The 22,674-nt window shown below is 36.0% G+C and overlaps 2 protein-coding genes across 2 annotated transcripts in view; one reads left to right on the top strand and one right to left on the bottom strand.

Annotated features, from left to right (window-relative positions):
* Positions 1 to 5,847: 5,847 nt before the first annotated feature.
* On the bottom strand, positions 5,848 to 14,571 carry LOC125227124 (integrin beta pat-3-like). Its single transcript, XM_048131340.1, has 8 exons — positions 14,366 to 14,571; positions 10,398 to 10,795; positions 9,548 to 10,052; positions 9,147 to 9,472; positions 8,676 to 8,786; positions 8,086 to 8,311; positions 7,292 to 7,685; positions 5,848 to 6,101 (listed from the first exon to the last, which is right to left on the bottom strand). The coding sequence occupies exons 1-8, from the start codon at positions 14,492 to 14,494 to the stop codon at positions 5,872 to 5,874; spliced, it is 2,319 nt and encodes a 772-aa protein (XP_047987297.1). The 5' UTR covers positions 14,495 to 14,571; the 3' UTR covers positions 5,848 to 5,871.
* A 2,071-nt stretch (positions 14,572 to 16,642) lies between these two features.
* LOC125227299 (integrin beta pat-3-like) overlaps positions 16,643 to 22,674 on the top strand; it is a 28,615-nt gene continuing 22,583 nt past the window's right edge. The window contains exons 1-8 of the mRNA XM_048131576.1: positions 16,643 to 16,815; positions 18,660 to 19,060; positions 19,390 to 19,888; positions 20,097 to 20,446; positions 20,698 to 20,838; positions 21,223 to 21,403; positions 21,583 to 21,955; positions 22,438 to 22,630. Of these exons, the coding sequence (XP_047987533.1) occupies positions 16,792 to 16,815; positions 18,660 to 19,060; positions 19,390 to 19,888; positions 20,097 to 20,446; positions 20,698 to 20,838; positions 21,223 to 21,403; positions 21,583 to 21,955; positions 22,438 to 22,630 (2,162 nt within the window). The 5' untranslated portion in view covers positions 16,643 to 16,791. The remainder of the gene's footprint in view (positions 16,816 to 18,659; positions 19,061 to 19,389; positions 19,889 to 20,096; positions 20,447 to 20,697; positions 20,839 to 21,222; positions 21,404 to 21,582; positions 21,956 to 22,437; positions 22,631 to 22,674) is intronic.

Raw genomic sequence — 22,674 nt, 5'->3', positions numbered from 1 at the left:
TGATTTTACTTATTTTTACAAAATAAAAGGCCTTATTGTACCTAATGTAACTAGTTATGTAACTTGGTAATTAAGTAATAATTAAATATATGAAATGTATTGATTATTAATTACTTCGGGGGTTTGACGCCTAAATAAAGTGTTTAGTGATTTTATACAAATTTTTACAAAATAAAAGGCCTTATTGTCTGACTATAAAATAAATAAATATCATTAGGTAAGTATAAAAAACGGTTTACAATGTTTTGTACAAAAAAAATATCCTGGTCCCTGAGGCCTATTGCATAACAATTTACAACTTGTATTCTCTTTCTTATAAAAGGAATTGGATGGGAACTATCGCTTGTAATATGAGGAATCCCCTGGTATAAAAAATGTGCTTATAATTTTGTTACTTTATTTAAGAGGTATCTGTCAATAAAAGAGAGTCAAACGTTCTATAGTGATTTTACTAAGTTTTACAAAATAAAAGGCCTTATTGTCTTACTGTAAAAATTAAAATAAATAAATATCATTAGGTAAGTATAAAAAACGGTTTACAATGTTTTGTACAAAAAAAACAAATATCCTGGGCCCTGAGGCCTATTGCATAACAATTTACAACTTGTATTCTCTTTCTTATAAAAGGAATTGGATGGGAACTATCGCTTGTAATATGAGGAATCCCCTGGTATAAAAAATGTGCTTATAATTTTGTTACTTTATTTAAGAGGTATCTGTCAATAAAAGAGAGTCAAACGTTCTATAGTGATTTTACTAAGTTTTACAAAATAAAAGGCCTTATTGTCTTACTGTAAAATAAATAAATATCATTAGGTAAGTATAAAAAATGGTTTACAATGTTTTGTACAAAAAAAAAACATCCTGGGGCCTATTGCATAATAATTTACGACTTGTATTCTCTTTCTTATAAAAGGAATTGGATGGAAACTATCGCTTGTAATATGAGGAATCCCCTGGGGCCCGTTTCTCGAAAGGTACAAGCCTTGTATTACAAGTGCGCGAACTGTCAAATCGTATGGGTTGTCATGGAAACACACTTGTAATACAAGGCTTGGTCCAATAAAAAATGTGCTAATAATTTTGTTACTTTATTTAAGAGATATCTGTCAATAAAAGAGAGTCAAATGTATTTAAGAGGTATCTGTCAATAAAAGAGAGTCAAATGTTCTACTACAGTGGGGGTGAGGAACGTTTCCTCGTTGATTCAGTATAACACTGTTTGCTTGCTGCGTTTCAGAGTCCCATTGAGTCGGGATGCTCCGTGAATTGATTCGTATGTAGCTTAGGGATCTGCCCTGTAAGCTATACCGTCATGCGTGTGAGCGCGTAGGCTCTGTATGTGGCATTGTTTCAGCCCGTATATGATCCACAGTAGGGACGTATTCCGTTAGTCCGTATACCGCTTCTCCGAGTGAGGTAGATTTAGCACAGCTCTTCCCTCAAGTCACTGTCTTACTGTGTAGAAACGGACTCCCCACTCTGACGAACACGCTTCTGTATATATAGAATGACGTTAGAAAACTTTACATGCGCGATGTAGAACATAGCTCTGTTTTAGAGTCTTTACGCAATTAAAATATTAATTATTAATATTAAATAGCTTATATTTGACATTTAATTTTGATTCTTTAAGAAAATAAAACGAAATATAGCTTAAAAATGATATTAAGTTTTTAACGCACTCTTAGTAAGGGATAGCGCTATGCGCTTATGATTTGAATGACAGGGACGGCGTTAAATGCTATAAGGGGACTGTCAACAGTCGCGCCATCCATTATTGATTTGTGTAACTAGAACTGTTGAGCAATTTTATCAAGTTATTATTGTAATGCTATATTCTGGTTATTGATTTACTATACAATGCACCGATACCAATTTTATCTAAGATTACTTTAATGGTATTTCCAGATTGATAAGCGATATCGATTTTAACAAATATTGACCTACCTAAATTAAAACATAATTTTCTAACGAACAAATGCTCATTTATTTATGATTAATATACTTACAAAATAATAACACAATACGAAATATATTACTTTATAATAAAATGGTATTAAATATGATCCATAACAATGCTCTTTGCAAACGAATCGCAAGAATTAAATGCTATAACCATTTTGTCAGGCGTTAAATGATATTTACATACTATGATGTTTAATTAGAATTACATACTAATAAGTTACAGTTATTGTATTGATTCATATTAGGTAGTTTTAATTATCTATGAAATTGTGGAATTATTAGAGATAAAGATTACTGTGCACGAATGAGGTGAAATACTGATTGCGTAGAATTCAGATTGTCCAGAATTGCGAATAGGAATAAAATACATTGGCAAGAACGTCGAGTAATCCCATCGTACACTATAAATAATTGATTGTACGCTGCTGTCGCTGATCCCCTGAGCAAAATACTGGCCAACAGCCTTGTTATTAGAAGCCTGATTGTTACATTTATCATTATTCGTAAATTCGTAATCTTGAAACGATATTATTTTCAGAAGTGTTCGTTTGATCCATTCAGCTTTTCATTATTATGAAGAAAAAAAACAGGTCTCCGTTGTTTCCCAAAAAAAATTGTTTGGGTACCTACATAACAGTACCTATACAGATAAACTTCGAAAAGCTTGATATTAATAAATAAAATAAAAAATAAAAATAAAAAGCCTTTTATTTCGTTGCAAATTTCAAAAAAAAAGTGGAGAAACTAAAGTAGAATTTGTTAGTACTGTTCATTTTTATTAGTAGTAATATGTATCTCTAAGTTTATTATTAATTTTTTTTTATACATTACATAAGTATTTATTTAATTTGCAAGAACCCCTCTGCAGGTGAAGGCCTCCTCCAAAGATAGCCAGTCTTCTCTAGATTGGGCTATTTGAATCCAGTTAGGGCCGGCAGTTATCTTCAACTCGTCTTCCCATCTGTCTACCGGTTTACCTTTCCTCCTTTTGCCCTGTGGACCTGTCCATGTAGTCACCCTTTTAGTCCATCTCTGATCTTGCAGGCGTGCCACATGTCCGGCCCACTTCCATTTTAATGATTGAGCGTGTAGCAATGCATCCTTTGCTTTCGTGATATGTCTTATTTTTGTGTGTCTTATCTTTTGTATTTTTTTGATATTCATCATGCTGCGCTCTATGCCTCTTTGGCATGAAGTAATTTTGGCCTTTATTTTATTGTTGAACTTCCACGTTTGGCAAGCATATGTTAGGCAAGGTATTAGGCACGAGTTGGTTTTAATTTTAGTTGGTAAGTTACTTTTAAATATTTCCTTTAATGCCCAGTATTTGTTCCACGTTAATTGTGTCCTGCGATCCACTTCTTGTTCGTTGCTGTTCTGGTTAAAGCTAATTTGTCTTCCTAGGTATATGTACTTGTCTGTGTACTTGAGGGGCTCGCTACAGTTGCTTCCAACGTATATTGTCCTTTTTGTGCTGTTTGTCATCATCATTGTCTTTGCTAAGTTCATTTCTAAGCCAACTCTTTTACTGGCTTCATTAAGTGATTTTACCATATACTCGATTCCTTGTCCTGTTTCTGATAAAAGCACTAAGTCATCGGCAAACCTTAGATGGCTTAGGTATTTTTTTTTTTTTTTTTTGCTTGATATTAGAGTTGCTTAATATGGAACTGTCCGTAAGTATTCAAAGGTGAAAAAGACATTCATTTTATCGTACTCGTCACGATAATAAAACACGTCCGAAGATAGTTCCCTTTTCGCACGTGTATCGTACGACCTTTTTCAGTGCATATGGCAGTTTGAAGTTTCGACCAGTAGGCCTGGCACATGATGGCCGCGAGAGTATGTCGCCGCGAGATAGATCACACGTCTTCTTCTAACTGTATAAATGACATAAGGACGGGTAGTCTATCTCGCGGCGACATACTCCCGCGGCAATCATGTGCTAATCCTGTTGACAAGAAAATATTGCGAGGAAAAAATACCATATAAGGTAACTGTCCCATATTACGGGAACTTAAGACGTTTCCTACTTTGAGTGAGGATTGTAAAAAAATGCGAAGTTTCTAGTCGTGTTAATTATTTTATTTTAAGGATAAGTCTTCTACGATGGATTTAAGATACTATTTTCCATCGTAACTTCTAATTTATAGAAATTACCGTTGTTTTACTTAACCCTTAGTTTGCCCATTATTCCGGGATACAATTTTGGTATGGCTTCAATTCCGGGAGTCGTTGTACGTAATTACGGGATACCTTTAAAGTCGACGTTCTTTAAGCATAATGTAAGAAAATGAATTAAAAATGTTGTTTACATAAATATATAAATGCACATATCGTTTTAATAGATGCTTATACACAGTGTATTTTTTTATAATTAGCAATGTTTTGATGGGTTGGGGTGGGATGGGAAACATGATATTTTACGGTATAACGATTGTATGATATAATGTCAGGGTGTTATAAGTTTTACTGTCTGTCTGTCTAAGGCATCGCTTACGAATGGATGAACCGATTTAGATTAGTTTTTTTCGTTTGAAAGCTGAATTAGTCGAGAGTGTTCTTAGCCATGTTTGATGAAAAACACTTCACAATGTCGGGGTTTATTTTTTCAAAATTTAATTTCAATCCAGAAGTTCTTGCCGGTTATAAAAATGCAAGGTACTCGTGAAAATTTCAGTTTTTTGTTACTGGTGATCACTGAGCTACACCGTATACATATATGGTGGTGATACGTCATTCAAGTATGTATATATAAATAAATAGTACTCAATAAATATTATAGGCCGTTCTTACACAGATTGACTGTCCGAAGAATTTGTACTATTTTATATTTATATAGCTTTCTAGTACTAATAATGATTGAGCTAAATTGTAGACGGACAGACTGACTGACGGACAAACCAATGTGCGGTATAAAGATTTTTAGCTAACTAAGGAAGTTTAAAAACATAATAATAGTCGGGTCTCTATACCTTATTTTGTGTTTTTATATTTTAATATACTTTATATGGGCATACCGGAATAAGATACACTCATATAAAGTCGTGTACTTAATTACGGCAGTCAAAACGAAGGCTATATTAAAAGACAAACAAGATTTTATTCTTAGTACATTGGAAGATTATATAACAATTATACTCAAAACATCGAAATAAGTAACCTTTGTGCTTTAATTTTATGAAATAAAACAAATTTAATGTCGATGCCACACTCCAATATTTCGCACGTATTACTCAACGAGTATACATTTCGTACTCAATTATGAGACTAAAATCTAAAAAATATATGTGCCGTAAATATGTCACTATAAATCTGAAATCTTTACTCAATATATTTACATCAAATATATAATTATACTTCACCGCAAATAGTAATAAAACATAAAAACATTACATAGACTGTGTTTCCGTTATTCCGTGATACTCCCGCAATTATGTACACCGCGTCAAAATGGTGTACATTATTCCGGGAGCGGGTATTTTAATTAAAATATGCTTTAAATTAATTTGAAAAGATGATATAAATGTTTTTTAATAAGTATAAGACCATTATGATACAAATTTAATATAAATAAATTTACCCGCATCACAGTAAACCCTTAAGAAGTTCCGCTGCCGCGTTAAGCTCACCGTCAAACACGCCCATAGAAACCACTGCGTGGTTGCGACTGACGCGTTTGGAGGTACCTCACGGCTTCAAAAGATATGATACATATTCGAAAATCGACTTTTTCGGTTCTATTTGATCTATAGTTAATAAAATACTGCATTAAATTATGATTTTACTGATAGTTTCCTTAGTTTGCGACAAAAACCAAAGTATCCCGGAATAATGTACCACATTTTACTATCCCGGAATAGTGTACAGTTACCTTACTTGGTGTGGTGAAAATACATTTATTTATTTTACCATACTCGTCACGCGCGATAGCCGTTTAAACATGGGGTTAGTGAAGTTAGCCGTAGGTGCCTTGTAGATTTCGTTGACGTTGACTGCGTCGCCCGACTCGTCGAGCAACTTGTTGAAGCGCTTGTACTCTCGCGCGTCGTAAATGTCTACTGCCACCTTCCAGATGATCGCGGTTAGGAGACCGATGAGGATGATGGCGCCGATTGCGCTGCCTATGGCAACTGAAAAAAAAAAAAAAAAAAAAAAAATCTTTTATTGTGCCAGAAACACTGGAATGCGGCGGTCGCTAGGCCGAGTTAGGAGTAAACATGTAGTATACGCAGAAAGTGAAGATAAATTTTATAAGATCAATAATACTATTTAATTTAAGTATACAAGATAAACCCAGAATAGTGAAAAGAGGAAGATTCTTGACCTAATGAAGAATAATAGATCACATCATCATCATAATCATGTGTGGTGTGAATTATGAATTTACGGAAGAGATGTGTGCGTGTGTATGTGCGTGCGTGCGTGCGTGCGTGCGCGTGTGTGTGTGTGTGTGTGTGTGTGTGTGCGTGCGTGTGTGTGTGTGTGTGTGTGTGTGTGTGTGTGTGTGTGTGTGTGTGTGTGTGTGTGTGTGTGTGTGTGTGTGTGTGTGTGTGTGTGTGTGTGTGTGTGTGTGTGTGTGTGTGTGTGTGTGTGTGTGTGTGTGTGTGTGTGTGTGTGTGTGTGTGTGTGTGTGTGTGTGTGTGTGTGTGTGTGTGTGTGTGTGTGTGTGTGTGTGTGTGTGTGTGTGTGTGTGTGTGTGTGTGTGTGTGTGTGTGTGTGAAAAGAAAAGAAAAAGAAATCGAAACAAGTGACGATATAAACTATTTGCTAGAATTCAAAATATATTACCAGTTTCTTTCGCTCGTATTTAAAAAATAGAATTTCGCGTTAAAAAAAATACGTTCAACCAACAGCTATTTATTTATTCAGACGGCTATTGGAAACTTCGCTTATTTGTCATGAAGTATTACAATTGCGTAACTACTTATTGGAGTCGTTAGATTAGAGCACATTATACCCAAACAAGGGCAATGACAATTGGAATGTTGATAATGTTCAAATATTGTAAGTCACTCTTATAAATAAATTACATATCAATATACATAGTATGCTCAAATTGTGTTAGTACACAAAACAGGATAATGCACCTAACCCAAACCTAGTCAAATTTCCCTGGGGAAAATGTTTGTAAAATACAAAAATCTTTTTAATAAATACTTTAAACTTATGTTTGTATCATTCTAGCTAAAAGTAACTTGTATGTGATATGATCACGCCAATTGCAACGTCAGTGCGTGCCATTTCAATATAAGTTGCAGCGTGCCGTCCGTTTTTATCGGTGAGTTATTTATTATAAAAATAAAAATAAACTATTTCTTACTCCACATATTTGCACGGTCGGGTTCCTCCAACTCCTTCTGAATGATAATATGCAAATTCTTATCTTTTTTATAATATCGATGCTTAAAAATTATAGATTTCCCATCATCCCGGAGTATTGTGCAGCGTTTCGCCAAATGATACTTCGGTTCATTTATTTCCGTTTTATTCACGAAAAAGACGTAAGTATCTTTCGACTGGAACTTTTCATCGCAAGCCTCTTTCGTTGTCTCGTTAGAGTAAACGCATAAAACGTATTTTTCTAGCTCTTTGCACCTATTTCCGTCGCAGTCGTGACAATTTTCGCAGAACGCACCGTGGTAAAGATTGCCCTGGGAATCTAATGTGGTGCAGTTACATTCGCCACATTGGCATATGCCGTTGCCGGAGCAAACCTGAAAGTTCAGATTAGGTTTTACGGTCAGATTTCCACTCAGTCTAAGGAAACTTATTTGTTGCATTAATCTTAGGATATTCTAAAGAATCTGATCAAACAAATTAGACAGTAATATGGCCCTCGTTCGAAAGTATTTTATTAGTCAGATCAAGCTAAGTTGAAAACGGTTGTGGCACAGAATATGGTTGAGGCAAAAGTTTGCTCAATCTGTGGAATCAACATGGAATCAACTACAACCATTTCAAACTTTTATAAAACAATGACGTTTACTTGATATGTGCAAATTCTATCCTATCAAAATATGCCTGACTCTATTTATATGTTATTTCGATGCATAGTTTTAGGTGACCTTTTTCTGAAGTGTTTGACCCTTAAGAGTCGATTTTATTATGACTTACTTTTTCCGAATAAGGGGCCCGACAGTCGTCATCTCTCAGGGGGCACTGACACGCGTCCCCCGAGTAGTCCTGAGAACACTCGCATTTCTCCTTGACGCACTTGCCGTGCCCTGAGCACGTGAGGGGAAGGCCGTGCCCCTTCGGAGGGGCACGCTTGGGGCACGCTCGCTCGTCGTACTCGCAGAAGTCACCGGAGTAGAACTGGTTACAGGTGCATTTGCCGCAGCTGGGAATACGAAAAATATGTTGGAAACTTATCTAATACAGAAGAACAATAGGATGGCACACTAGAACAGGCAAACGCCGCAGAAATGCAATTTATCTCTATCGCTCTTGCGTATTGGGGCGACAGAGGCAGACTGCGCTTTAGGTTGCACAAAAGAGTAGGTACATAAATACCTACTTACTATAAAATAAATGGTCACAAATAACGGATAAATTCCGTGTTAACCATAATATGTGTTACATTTTTCCTTTTCGCCACAAATAAGTTGACACAAGTACCTAATTGTTGCATGCATTGCAAAGGGTTGTATAAAATCCATTTAAAAAAAAACCAGGTAGTTACTGAGTTATAAAATAAAACTTGCCTGCAGGAACCTCTGTCAATACCGCTGCATAAGACCGTGTCCTCAGGATGTGCTTTGCATTTGTCGGAATGCTTTGTGGAACTTCCGATGCAGTCGCACGTGTCCCCAAAACTGTGAAATTATAGACACGATCAGTACCCTGTGGATTACCGTAGCGTAGATTGAAAAGTGTTAAGGGACAGGTTAACTCAAGAGAGCATTTAAGGACGACTATGAAATCTCTGTATGTTGAGGTTGACGTGGTTGCAAGAGGATGTAGAAAAACATAGGTTTATCTACATCCTCTTTTCCTTACCAATATTTTTTTTAAATTAGTACCTACCAACAGAATACTTTAGGGTCTTTAGGGCACATAAATAAACATAAGTAAAAACGCCATATTTTACACGACGAAAATTGATTGACAATTTCCGTAAAATAAGTAATAATATGGAAAAGACGCTCGGCTTTCTCATACAAAACAAAACTTACCGGTTGGGATTACATTCACAAATTCCACACACTAAGCTCCCGCTACTGCTGCACTCTATCGCGTTCGGTTTCGGCCTTTTCTCGCAATCACATTCGCATACAGTTTGAATATTAATCTTCACAGTCTCGGGCAGGCCATCAGGCTTGATCGTGATTATATTACTCTTGCCCTTGGCCAAGCAAGCGTCGGTAGTGACTGACACTTGGATGAGGGTATCATTGCCGTGCGCCACTTGGCAAGTATCTTGGATGGTACAATCCGGTTTCAGGCTGACTCGGACATTGTCCGGTTTCGAGATGCCCATTTTTACGTTATCTAGTTTCCTCTGTAAAATAAACAACCACTTATAACAGGACAAAGGGGACATACTGAACGAAATTTTTTGATTGTGTCTACTTACCATATATACTCCAGCAATTGTTTCAACGATATTAGATTTTTCTTTCAACTCAATCACTTCTGCTCCTGTATCAAGTCGTTCTGCTAAAGCTTTATATTCAGGTATCACACGATTTTTAACGTTAAAAATAACAATAATATTTTCTCTTTTGGCAATTTTTCGTATTTGGTTAACTGAGGGATAGTCTTGTTCTAGTTCTACTGCGTTAGTTCCATATTCGTTGAGATGGCACTCCATGTCGTTGAGTTTTGCCGCTCCGACTATTTTTCCATCACCGGCGCTATGATACGTGGCATCGGTGCACAGTACTATGATTTTTCTTGAATCTTTTCTCCAGCCTATTTCTTCTTTGCAGGCCATAACTTGCATCAAGGCATCGAGACCAGCTTCTGGAGCCTCGAAGTTAGCTCCGGTCCTAACATTTTTAAGGACTTTCTCGAAGCTGTCTCTTTGCGTAGTGAGATTAAGATGGTGCTTGAAGGAATAAGCGTAGTGGATGTTGGGACTAAAACAAATTAAATGTGTCAGTTTGTGGTACTAAATATCATGAATGTCTACGTAGTAGGTGTAATTAATAATAAATAAATAAATATTGGGGACATCTTACACAGATCAACTTAGCCCCAAACTAAGCAAAGCTTGTACTATGGGTGCTAAGCGACGATATACATACTTAAATAGATAAATACATACTTATATACATAGAAAACATCCATGACTCATGAACAAATATCTGTGCTCATCACACAAATAAATGCCCTTACCGGGATTCAAACCCAGGACCGACTGACTGAGTATTTTATACCATAATATTATACACATTTGTAATTAATGCAGATGCTAAACTTACTCTGCAAATGGCAAAGCCGGCTTCTCTATAAAAGTGCCGACTCCTAATCTTACGTTATTAGTAAACTTATTTAATCTTTTATAAATTTGTTCTCCTTGTTCTTTTAACAATTTCAATGTATTTCTCATTGTATAAGAAGCATCCATAAGATAATAAACGTCTAATGGATAGTCTTTCGCTGGTTTATATTTAATAGTGAATGTTTCAGTTTGTCCAGGTCGAACAGATATTTTAAGTTCTTGAGGAGCCACCTGAACTACTTTTTTTGGGTCTGCCGTGATTGAATCATTCCTCAAAATCTCTTTCGGTTTGTTACTCATTGGGCTATCCACTTTTTCACTACACCAGGAGGGGTGCAACTTGTTACTTGATTGGCATCTTGGTCCAGTATGAGCTGCCTGAAATTTTATAAACGGTAATCAAGTTGTGCAAAGCGAAACATAAAACATTAAGCACTTTACTATAAAAACACAACATTATATTATAAAATGAAAGCATTTACAGTTATAATTAGGAGAAAAATGCCATGGAAAATACTAGTAACTAAGTAGGTACAAGAATGACAAATAAATACGAGTCATACTTATTATTATTAGTGGCGTTCAATGCCTAAAGGGTTTTTCAGAGCGTGTCTTTTTTGTTTGTTTTAAACCTGTTTTAAATGCGATATTTTTGATAAATTTTATGTTATTTCTACGCAAAATCATTAGCTTTTTCAATCCTAATTGGTAAAAAAACCGGCCAAGAGCGTGTCGGGCCACGCTCAGTGTAGGGTTCCGTAGTTTTCCGTATTTTTCTCAAAAACTACTGAACCTATCAAGTTCAAAACAATTTTCCTAGAAAGTCTTTATAAAGTTCTACTTTTGTGATTTTTTTCATAATTTTTAAACATATGGTTCAAAAGTTAGAGGGGGGGACGCACTTTTTTTCCTTTAGGAGCGATTATTTCCGAAAATATTAATATTATCAAAAAACGATCTTAGTAAACCCTTATTCATTTTTAAATACCTATCCAACAATATATCACACGTTGGGGTTGGAATGAAAAAAAAAATCAGCCCCCACTTTACATGTAGGGGGGGGGGGGTACCCTAATAAAACATTTTTTTCCATTTTTTATTTTTGCACTTTATTGGCGTGATTGATATACATATTGGTACCAAATTTCAGCTTTCTAGTGCTAACGGTTACTGAGATTATCCACGGACGGACGGACGGACAGACAGACATGGCGAAACTATGAGGGTTCCTAGTTGACTACGGAACCCTAAAAAGTGTCCTATAGGATTTCTTTATTGTGTTACTGTTTTTCATATACTTTGTAATAACAAAAAAATGTATGAATTTTTTTGACACTTTTTCTCCTATTGAGATAGAAAGTGTGTGGAATTGCAACACGAACTAGCGAATGGATTCTAGGTTTGAACTACGAGCGAGCGAATGGACTCGAAAGCGAGTGGTTCGAAAATAGAATCATGAGCGAAGCGAGTAGTTCAGAAATAGAATCCTGAGCGTAGAGAGTGTTGCAATACACACGAGTTAAAATAACTTTGCATCCCGTGTGTAATACATAACTTTTCACCTCACTAAGGCCTGATTTAGACGACGTGCGAACTCGCATGCGATTTTAGTTACATTGCGGGCTTTTGAGGTTACATCAAATTTTGCACAGCCATCAAATACCGCAATGTAATAAAACTCGTATGCGAGTTCTCGTACCGTCTAAATGGGCCCTTAAGCGAGGAAACACGCAATAAAAACAACTGGAACATAATTGCACAGAAATAAGTCAATTTGCGTTTATTACAATATCCACGAAGCACCGACCAACACCACAAAAGTTTCAAATTAAGAATCAAGAACAAAAATCTATTTGGGTGCGTTCCGTTTCACTCGTTTTGAGATTGCAATGTTACTTAAGGTGCGTTCTGAATAAGTACAATGGAAGAGTCAAAAATACAATTTCTTGTGTCTTATGGTGAAATCATTTTATAAAATTGTTTGAATTTTATGTTTTTAGTCGGATACAATTCGATATGAAATTATTTTTACGTTCGCATCACATGATTTGTTAAGACAATTTAAGCACAGGGAGAAAATTGTCCTGTCTGGGACATGCCTTTACAAGAAATTATATTTAAAAAAGTAACTAATGACACGTTCGGATTTCAAATATTCTTTGCACTCTTGTGGATAAAATGCGATTTTGCTATCTGTTTTTAAAGAATAAAAAAGTCCTTTCCGAGCTAGTGAGGTGAAAAACAAATAACTATATCCTACCGGCTGCGCCAGTTAAGGTTTAGGTTAGGAGTCATGAATCCAACACAGGCTGCGAGCTAAGACTGGTTTGTTTTATGCGAATGTAAGGTTAATTACTCACATATGCACAATTTCACTTGTGTAACCTACAGTTCTGAGTAGAACTAATCTAAATTTTACAAATATACTGAAATAAAAAAAAATGTACAAAAAAAAAAACTGTGCTTTAATGTGTAATAACTTAAGTTGGAAATTCTGTAGACATGGACCTTATTGCAATAGAAGGACCCTTCAGCAACGGAAATCCGTAATGTATTAATTAATTACTATAAATTACTAATTGTCTGATGGCAGTTATTAAAGGAGATTGGTGACTGTAGTAGTGCGGAAACATTGCAAGTGACTCTTCATTCCATTGTTTAGTTCTGCGAATCAGGACTTTTCTAGATGAAGGCACAGATGAGAACTGTCCACAGCCATCTATTGGATTAACAGCCTAGAGCCGCCAGACCTCCCTAATTTTCTCAAGAATAAAAACATATGAGATAATATACTCGTGGCCTGTGTAGTGACGGGTTAAGAATTTCACCACCCCCTTTCTTCCCGTGGGTGTCGTAGAAGGCGACTATGGGATATGGGTTAAATTGTGGCGTAGGCGAGAGGCTGGCAACCTGTCACTGCAATGTCACAGTTTCGTTTTCTTTCAACCCCTTATTTGCCAAGAGTGGCACTGAAGCTTTAGTAGTTTCATGTGTTCTGCCTACCCCTTTATGGGATACAGGCGTGATTGTATGTATGAGATAATATACCTCTAGAGTTCGTATCGAAGTCTGCAATGATAATTATTTTCTTTTTTCGTAGCGGAAAAATGGCCGTACTCTAATTCTGTTTGGGAAAGGCATTTAGTCACTACACTATACTATAGTTGGCTTTAAAGTTTTAAACCGCCGCCCCGCCCTGTTTTGTTGGTTACTTCATAATTATGTTTAATACTTGAGAAATTAGGAAGGTGTGGCGATTCTGGGCTCTTGCTCTATCTATGTATATCAAGTGGTTAGGTTAGATTGTTCAAGCTATGCTAAGTACGTACTAGTAGGAGTAGTAGGTAATATTGATGAAGTTAAATGTAATGTAGAAACACTATCAAAAACCGGCCAAGAGCGTGTCGGGCCACGCTCAGTGTAGGGTTCCGTAGTTTTTCGTATTTTTCTCAAAAACTACTGAACCTATCAAGTTCAAAACAATTTTCCTAGAAAGTCTTTATAAAGTTCTACTTTTGTGTTTTTTTTCATATTTTTTAAACATATGGTTCAAAAGTTAGAGGGGGGGGACGCACTTTTTTTTCCTTTAGGAGTGATTATTTCCGAAAATATTGATATTATCAAAAAACGATCTTAGTAAACCCTTATTCATTTTTAAATACCTATCCAACAATATATCACACGTTGGGGTTGGAATGAAAAAAAATATCAGCCCCCACTTTACATGTATGTACCCTAATAAAACATTTTTTTCCATTTTTTATTTTTGCACTTTGTTGGCGTGATTGATATACATATTGGTCCCAAATTTTAGCTTTCTAGTGTTTACGGTTACTGAGATTATCCGCGGACGGACGGACGGACGGACGGACGGACAGACAGACATGGCGAAACTATAAGGGTTCCTAGTTGACTACGGAACCCTAAAAAGCTATTCTAAGTACTTACGGCAGGACACCAGACGCATTCAACTGATTCGCTAATACATTGTGCACAAGTTTTGCCATCACACTTCGCCGCTTCGCAACCCGCGCAGTATATCAATATCGCCAATGTTACTTTAATTATAATAGACATTGTCAATAATTAATGACATTTACTGTAGAGACATGACCGAGTACAGATAACTACAAATCGTTTGTGTTCATTGGGAGGATAATTTGTTGGGTTTATAAATGTAATAATAAACAAGTGACATCAGCTTAATAGAAACATTTTCCTGCAAGCACTGTGTAACCGTCATTTTAAACATCTGCTGCTATAATGTCAAAGTTCAGAGGTTTCCTCGTCCTGCCCAGTGTGATTTAATTTTTGTAAGTTACGAATTAACCCTTTGACCGCCAAGAACGCCTAAAGGCGTCGTATGCTGTCGTACCCATAACGCCAGCAACGCCTAAAGTTGCTATGACGGACGCAGTCAAAGCAATTGCCATGCTGACTGATAAGGTTTATTTTCGTTATTTACTAGTAGAGGTATTGGTACATTTAGACGCGAGAGGCAAAGCGTTCAAAATGGTTAAATTTAAACTTTGAAATGCTGCTAAGTCAAAAATGGTATAAGTACTGGAAATTATAATTTTTAAGGGTTAATTAAAATACTAGAAATTATATTTTTTTAAAAAATGAAAACCTACTATATTATTTTCTCAAATTATATAATTGTGGTAAGTACATAGTTAACTGTACGAATCGTTGAAGGTTACTTATTTGACCACCACTAAATTCTATTTATATATATATATTATAAATAAATAAATCAATATTATAGGACATTCATACACAGATTGACTGAGCCCCACGGTAAGCTCAAGATGGCTTGTGTTGCAGGTACTCAAACAACGATATACCTAATACACAAATACTTATATACATAGAAAACATCCATGACTCAGGAACAAATATCTGTGCTCATCACACAAATAAATGCCCTTACCGGGATTCGAACCCGGAACCGCGGCGTAGCAGGCAGTGTAACTACGCGCTAGGCCAGACCGGTCGTCAATATATACATACTCGTACATAGAACCAAAACTGTTAATAAATATTATTTTGTCAATAACAAGCTTCTAAAAATTAATGCGGCTTTTTATAGTATAATTGACGAGTGTCTTTTCAAAAGGACTTATTTCTATAAGTCAACAAGGTTTATTTCTCTAGGAAGACTTAGATAAAAATAACCTCTGTTCACTTATAGAAATAAGTCCTTTTGAAAAGACACTCCTCACCATTTTAATTATATCTAGGTACTCAACCACTAGCTTTCTGAAAAAAATGCAACCAAATGATTTTGTCCATTTGGTTTATTTAGTTTTCGATAGGTATAATAGCTACATATTAGTAACTTTAATGACCGTGACAAAAAATGTGTAATATTGTAATCAATGTAATTATTTATTGGCTTTAAAATATCTGAATTTAAACGGGAAAATGCGATATTTATATATGTAGCTTCCTCATACCAATAAGAAGATGGATTTAAGGGCAAACATTCAGTCTCATTCCGTTCCGTTAATTATGTAGGTAGGTCACAGAATTAGATTTAGATAGAAGAAACGAGTTCATTTATTTGTATGGCGGCCGAGCGTGTCAGATTTTGTACTGAAGTTGTTACTTGCCTGTGATTTTAAATATGTCTCAGGCCCTTGAGTGTTGATAAGTTTTATGTTGTTGCAATTAAATATCATGTAACGAGGCATTTTTAATGTTTTTGTTGACTTCAACTTACAAAAATTGACGCCCGAAAGCTGCAAGCTGCGATTAAAGACGGACAACTCAGTGGATTTCACTGAGTTCATTTGACACGCTAAGTAGATACGTTTGCTTGATCTATGGTTTATATGAGGTAGGTACCTATTATATTACACTCAAAACGGTCGGTAATCATCATCCTAGATAACTTCACCGAGTGTAGTTATTGTATTAGGTATCACAGTAACATTCACATAACACAGTTACATTTGTTTTGAGCTAATTTGAACCAGTAGCTGAAAGGCATAGGATCCACTTTATATCGAAAATTAATATTCTATTAAGAGTCGCGTACATTACCTAGTTCTAAATAAATACAAATTATTACATGTAATAACATCGTATTAATAAAATAAAACGAAAAAATATCCTCTTAACATTGTTTTTTATGTCACAATAAACTTCCTCTTAAACCAATCATTAATGTATATACATGTATGTATACACACAACATAAAACAGCGTTTAGTCGCGAAAACATAATTCCGCATAACGGAGAAGTATGTACATGTACAAGGAAGTGTTAATTTTTGTAGTTCTCTGCTGCGAATTACAGCAGGTATTTAACGATGAATTAAAAGTTGCAGGCTAAAAAGTAACTGTCATGAGTGCATAACAGATTCGTCGATGTGTGCTTGGTGCTCCGCTGATGTAAGTTTTACTCACTCTATTTTATGAGCTATGTAAATTAATTCGTTTCATTGCAAAGCTCTTCCTCGTCTCTTTTTCTCTACCGGCGAAAGTCACTGGTACTTATATTAAACGAACGCAAGTATTGGATACGATTAATGACAGTGTAAAAGCCTTTTTTACATTAAACTGAACAATCATTTTCACCACATAAACTGGTAATGACTTACTTTGCTATTCGAAAACAGATAGCAAAATTGTATTTTATCCACAAGAGTGCAAAGTAATTTCATACAAATTTTAACTTGATATCTTAAGCTGGCTAGTAGGTTAATACCTATAAATGATGATTTTGAATCATAAATATTGAATAAATCGAAGGATTTGATTTAGTTTGATGTTTTATAGTCAGTAATTTTGTTCGTGTTGATGTAAGTTTTACTCGTAACACTCTATTTATGAGCTATGTTTTCTTCGTTTCATCGCAAAGCTCTTCCTCGTCTCTTTTTCTCTATCGACGGAAGTCATTAGAATATTAAACGAACGCAAGTATTGGAAACGATTAATGACAGTGTAAAAGCTCTTTTCCCCTCACTAGCTCGAAACACGTGTTTTATCCTTTAATACCAACGGGTAAAAACGCACTTTATCCACTAGTGGATTTGACCTTGAATATAGTCAAATTTTATGCTTTTAAATTGATAAAAGTGGGTGAATCTAGTTATTAAGATGATTTTACCACCTGTAGAACTACTGAAAACAGTGATAAACGCGTTATTTGTGTTGTACTTTCCTCGCTATAGTGAGGGGAAAAGTTTTGTGTTACACACGGGTGCAAATGTATTTTACTTCTCGTGTGTTGAAAAACTCGCCAAGCTCAGGATTCTATTTTCGAACCACTCGCTTCGCTCGTGGTTCAACTATAGAGTCCTTTCGCTTTCTCGTTTTTCAATTCCGCACTCCGGCGTTAAAATACAACTTTGCACCCTTGTATAACAAATAACTATTTTAGGGTTCTGTATCAAAAAGGTACAACAGGAACCCTTATGGTGCGACTCTGTCCGTCTGTCACATTACTAAATATCTCGAGAACTACTAAATGCTATCAACTTGAAATTTGGAATAGTTGTGAACATTGTAAACCTCTATAAGTACAAATAAAAAGTATATTTTTTTTATTTATTAATTTTAATTGTAGAAAATGGCCAAAATGAAAGGGGGACAATCTGTAAATGTCAAGTCACTAGATCAAGTGGGGTATCGTTAGAAAGAGCTCAAATTGAACGTAAATACACTATTTTTATATATTTTTTTGTTGTGGAAAAAAATAATTTTGAAGGAAAATGTAAAAAAAATACACCCCCCCCCCACCTTGTCTCCGAAGTTTACCAACGAAAAATTATGAAAATTTTAGGAAATATTGGTTTTATGCTAAATATTACAGGAAAACTAAAATTGTGTTTGTATCTTGGAAACTTTTTTTTAATCACAAAAACTTTTCAGATTTTTACTTTCAGTTTAACCACCCTTGCGGATGTATATCTTACTTCAAATGAATACGAGATGTTAGGTAAACTATCTTCCTTCAAATAAAGAATTATCCCTGAAAAACCAACATACTATACAGGTCGAACAAATTAGTTAGCGCGAATTCTCTGAGAAAAGGCGCTATACACAATAATGCTCATTAGTACTTTTAGCTTCTAGTCTTCTAGTCAAGTCATTCATTAGAGTTATATGAGCAACATGAGATTATTTAAACTATGTAGTTTGAATTAAGCTTGTACGGAACCCTCGGTGGGCGAGTCGGACTCACACTTGGGTGGTTTTTTTTACATTGAACTGAACAATAATTTGTTTTTCAGAATATGAAGCTTAGCGATAGGTGCCAGCCGGCCAATTCAGAGGAAGCCAGAACATGCCCCGCAGAATACTCCCACAGCCCAAAGAGCAATGTTGTAGTCCATGATAAAGACAACCTCAACTTCTCCTCGGCCAACCAACACTCCATCCAAATTAAACCACAAAAAATCAAAATGAAACTAAGAGTGGGAGAACAAAAGAAATTCCACTTCTATTACAAAGCTGTTGAAAATTTCCCCGTTGACTTATATTTTTTGCTGGATGCCTCGAACACTATGAAGAAAGTAAGAAATGACATTTCCAAAAAAAGTAAAGAAATATACGATGCCATGTATAATTTAACTACCGATATTCAATTGGGATACGGAACCTTTGTAGATAAACATGTGTTTCCTTTTCAAAAGTAAGTCCTAGATTACGTACTTTTTAATTGCTTCAGCCATTAACATACAACATACAATCACGCCTGTATCCCATAAAGGGGTAGGCAGAACACATGAAACTACTAAAGCTTCAGTGCCTCTTGGCAAATAAGGGGTTGAAAGAAAACGAAACTGTGACATTGCAGTGACAGGTTGCCAGCCTCTCGCCTACGCCACAATTTAACCTGTATCCCATAGTCGCCTTCTACGACACCCACGGGAAGAAAGGGGGTGGTGAAATTCTTAACCCGTCACCACACAGGCTCAGCCATTAAAATCATTAAATAATCTCTTTTTCATTTCCTTACAGTAATATGACAAGAAAATGCTACTCATTTAAGCATAATTTGAATCTGACATCCCAATTAGAGAAATTTCAAACGGCTTTAAACCAAACAATTTTTGAAAAGAACTACGACTACCCAGAAAGCGGTTTAGACGGCTTAGCCCAAGTCATGGCGTGCCAGAAAAGGATTCAATTCAGGAAACAATCCAGGAAAGTAATTATATTGATAACTGATAGTCATTCCCATCACGCTGGAGATGGACATGTTGCTGGAATTATAAAACCATATGATGGCGAATGTTACTTGGATAAAAATGGATACTATACAAAACAGAAAGAAATGGATTATCCTTCTGTTGGAATGATAAATAAGCTGGCGGCCGAGGATCAGTTCACAATCATTTTTGTGGTGACTCCGGATTATAGCGAGACGTATCAAGTCCTAGCTGATGCGATACCTGGAGCGCTCGTGTCCACGTATGATAAACGAACAATTTCCGAGAAATTGAACAAGTTTTACAAGGTTTGATAAATGTTTTTATTAAGAATTAAAGTTAGATTGATGTAAGTAATTTAGTAATTACTTAAATAGCTGTTTTGTTAGTGTTAGTTAACATATTGATAAACGCTTATTTTCACATGACTTAAGTAAACGCTTTTTAGTTTTGTTTACCTACTTCTTCGAAATGTTCTTAGACCTGACCTAGTACTAATTTAATCAATGATTGCAGCACATTAGTAATAATATACTTCTAGATGTAAACATGCTGGCTGAAGACAAAGATAAATTCGAAATTACGTTTGATCCGGATTGTAGCAAAAAAGATAGCTGCAAAGTTGTACTGGGAGAAGAATTGCGCATAGATGGACTGATAAAATTAAAAGAATACTACAAAAAGAAAGAAAACGTTACCATACCTATTGTACAGAAAGGATTAAAAGAGGCTCTAAACTTAGAGATTCAAATAATTTCTAGTTGCGATTGTGAATCAGTAAATGATTCAAGCTATCAAATACAGTCCAGCTTTTGTAATTTAGCTGGTGATTTACAATGTGGCATATGCAGTTGCTATGAAAATAGGTAAGTAGATAGACACCTAATTGCTGAGTTGTCATGAATTTCATGATGTATGATCAGTTGATCATGGAGCTTGTTAGAAATTATACTATATTTTGTGTTGTGTAATGGTTAAAAGACTTATAAGCAGTCTTAGTACCTATAATAACGACACTAAACACAAAATCCATTGGAAAGTGGGTCAACTTGCAGGATTTGACCCTGAGCGATTAAAAATGTCAAAACAAATACTAAAATTCAGATTGATTTTTCAGAAGTGGTCCAACATGTGCTTGTATCGAGAATAATTCTACGAGCAGGTTATCGCAGAACTCGACACTCTGCTTTAACGAAGATGGCATCGAGTGCAGCAACAATGGCAATTGCGTTTGTGGGGGCTGCATGTGTAGACCTGGGTAAGATTTTAGTACTATCCACAAGTTTTTACTGATTAGTAACCACACAAATATTTCTTTTGTAGGCATAGTTAAGTTATTATTATAAAGCACGCAAAATTTCCTACATCATCTTCATCATCAACATTTGCTACAGCATCTTTGCAGATAATAGTTTCAGCGACTAAGGAGATACTTTGATGAGGTATTCTACAGCCTTTATCGATACTAAAAGGTATAATATAATAATCCAATGGCCGATTGTCATTTATTGCCTCGACTCTATCGCAATAGGGCACGTAGGTATAGCAAAGCCACGAGCACCACTTCTTATGATTGATGAAACTTAAATTCTTGGCTTTCAAACTAAAGATAAGCACACTAACTTATAGATGGTTTTCACAGATTCGCCGGGCAGTACTGCGAAGTGCGAACCGACAATTGCCAGAGAGACGATACTGGGGCGCTCTGTTCCGGCCACGGTCGGTGCTGGAACGGCACATGTGAATGCATCAAGGGCTCATGGGAGGGAGACAAATGTGACTGTTCTATGTCAGAAGAGCTGTGTGTGGATGATAATGGAAATGTGGGTATTGATGGGAAGACGTACAAAGGAGAGTAATTTAGCAAAGGTCAAAAGCCCGGTTTATAGGGTTTCGTAGTCATCTAGAAATCGTTATAGCTTTCCCATGTTCGTGCATCTGACAATATTAGTAATATTTCTCGTATGTAAGTTCGTCCGATTTACAACTGAATATGTTTCAGATGTGCAACAACCGTGGAAAATGTAAATGCGAGAAATGCAAGTGCGACCCGTTGCCCAAATGGGACGTCCGCGACTACAAAGACAAACATTGCAACCTGTGGTGTGACGACTGCCACACACAACAATGCCTGGCGCTCGTTGACTGTGTGGCATGCTCCCTAAAAAACAGCTCAGAATGTCACGTAGAATGTGGGTACAAAGTTGTTATAGCTATAGATGCAAACCAGACAATATACAATAATGATAATGTCTGCGTCAATGCTAGAGTGTCGTTTGGGTGCTATGCAAATTTTTCGTATTTTTATAACGATGATGAGCAAGGAATCTTCTTGTATGGGCTGACGGAGCCGAATTGTAACGAGGAATATTACAGTAAGTATCAAAACACCATTTGACTAACCATACATAAATTAGTGTGAAGATGGCGAAATGTTTTTCAATCAAAATGGCTATCATTGTTCTCTGTTCACTAACTTTACCACTTCTGTTTATTCCTTAGGAAACATAAAATTCGAGAAGAACCCATAATTTTTTACGTCATGCTCCCCGGCAGAACCACATTGTCTTTTGGAAACATAAACATATCTGATATGTTTCTGATATGTTTATGTTTACGAAAGACGATGTGGTTCTGCCGGGGAGCATGACTTAATTTTTTAGCTGAACCATGAAACCAAATAAGTAGCGCTCTTCTCTCATTTTGAGAATTATTAGCAGAATTTGCATTTCGTAAGAGTTTATGTGACTTTTCCTGCCTAACAAGTCCTCATACTTATTCTGTCAGAATTTCGGTTGGAAAATACGTTAATATTTGAAGCTTATGGACCCTTTGGGCATACCTTCACTTGTTCCAGAATATGGTGCCATATCCCTCTTAAGCGCGCTGGTGGTTGGCCTGCTCATCATATGGGGCCTGAAGCTGCTGACGGACGCTCACGACCGCGCAGAGTATGAACGCTTCTTGCGGACCGAGGACGACGGCGAGGTCATCGAGAACCTCGTCTACAAGCAGCCCTCTAATGTGTTTAGGAACCCTAACTTTAAGAGGTCCTTTACTTTCCGATGATTTTGTTAGTAACATAAGTGAATCG

Source organism: Leguminivora glycinivorella, chromosome 6 (genome assembly GCF_023078275.1).
Source record: "Leguminivora glycinivorella isolate SPB_JAAS2020 chromosome 6, LegGlyc_1.1, whole genome shotgun sequence".
NCBI classification, from domain to species: domain Eukaryota; kingdom Metazoa; phylum Arthropoda; class Insecta; order Lepidoptera; family Tortricidae; genus Leguminivora; species Leguminivora glycinivorella.
Note: the sequence above shows the minus strand (reverse complement) of the source record. Positions and strands in the feature narration are given on the sequence as shown.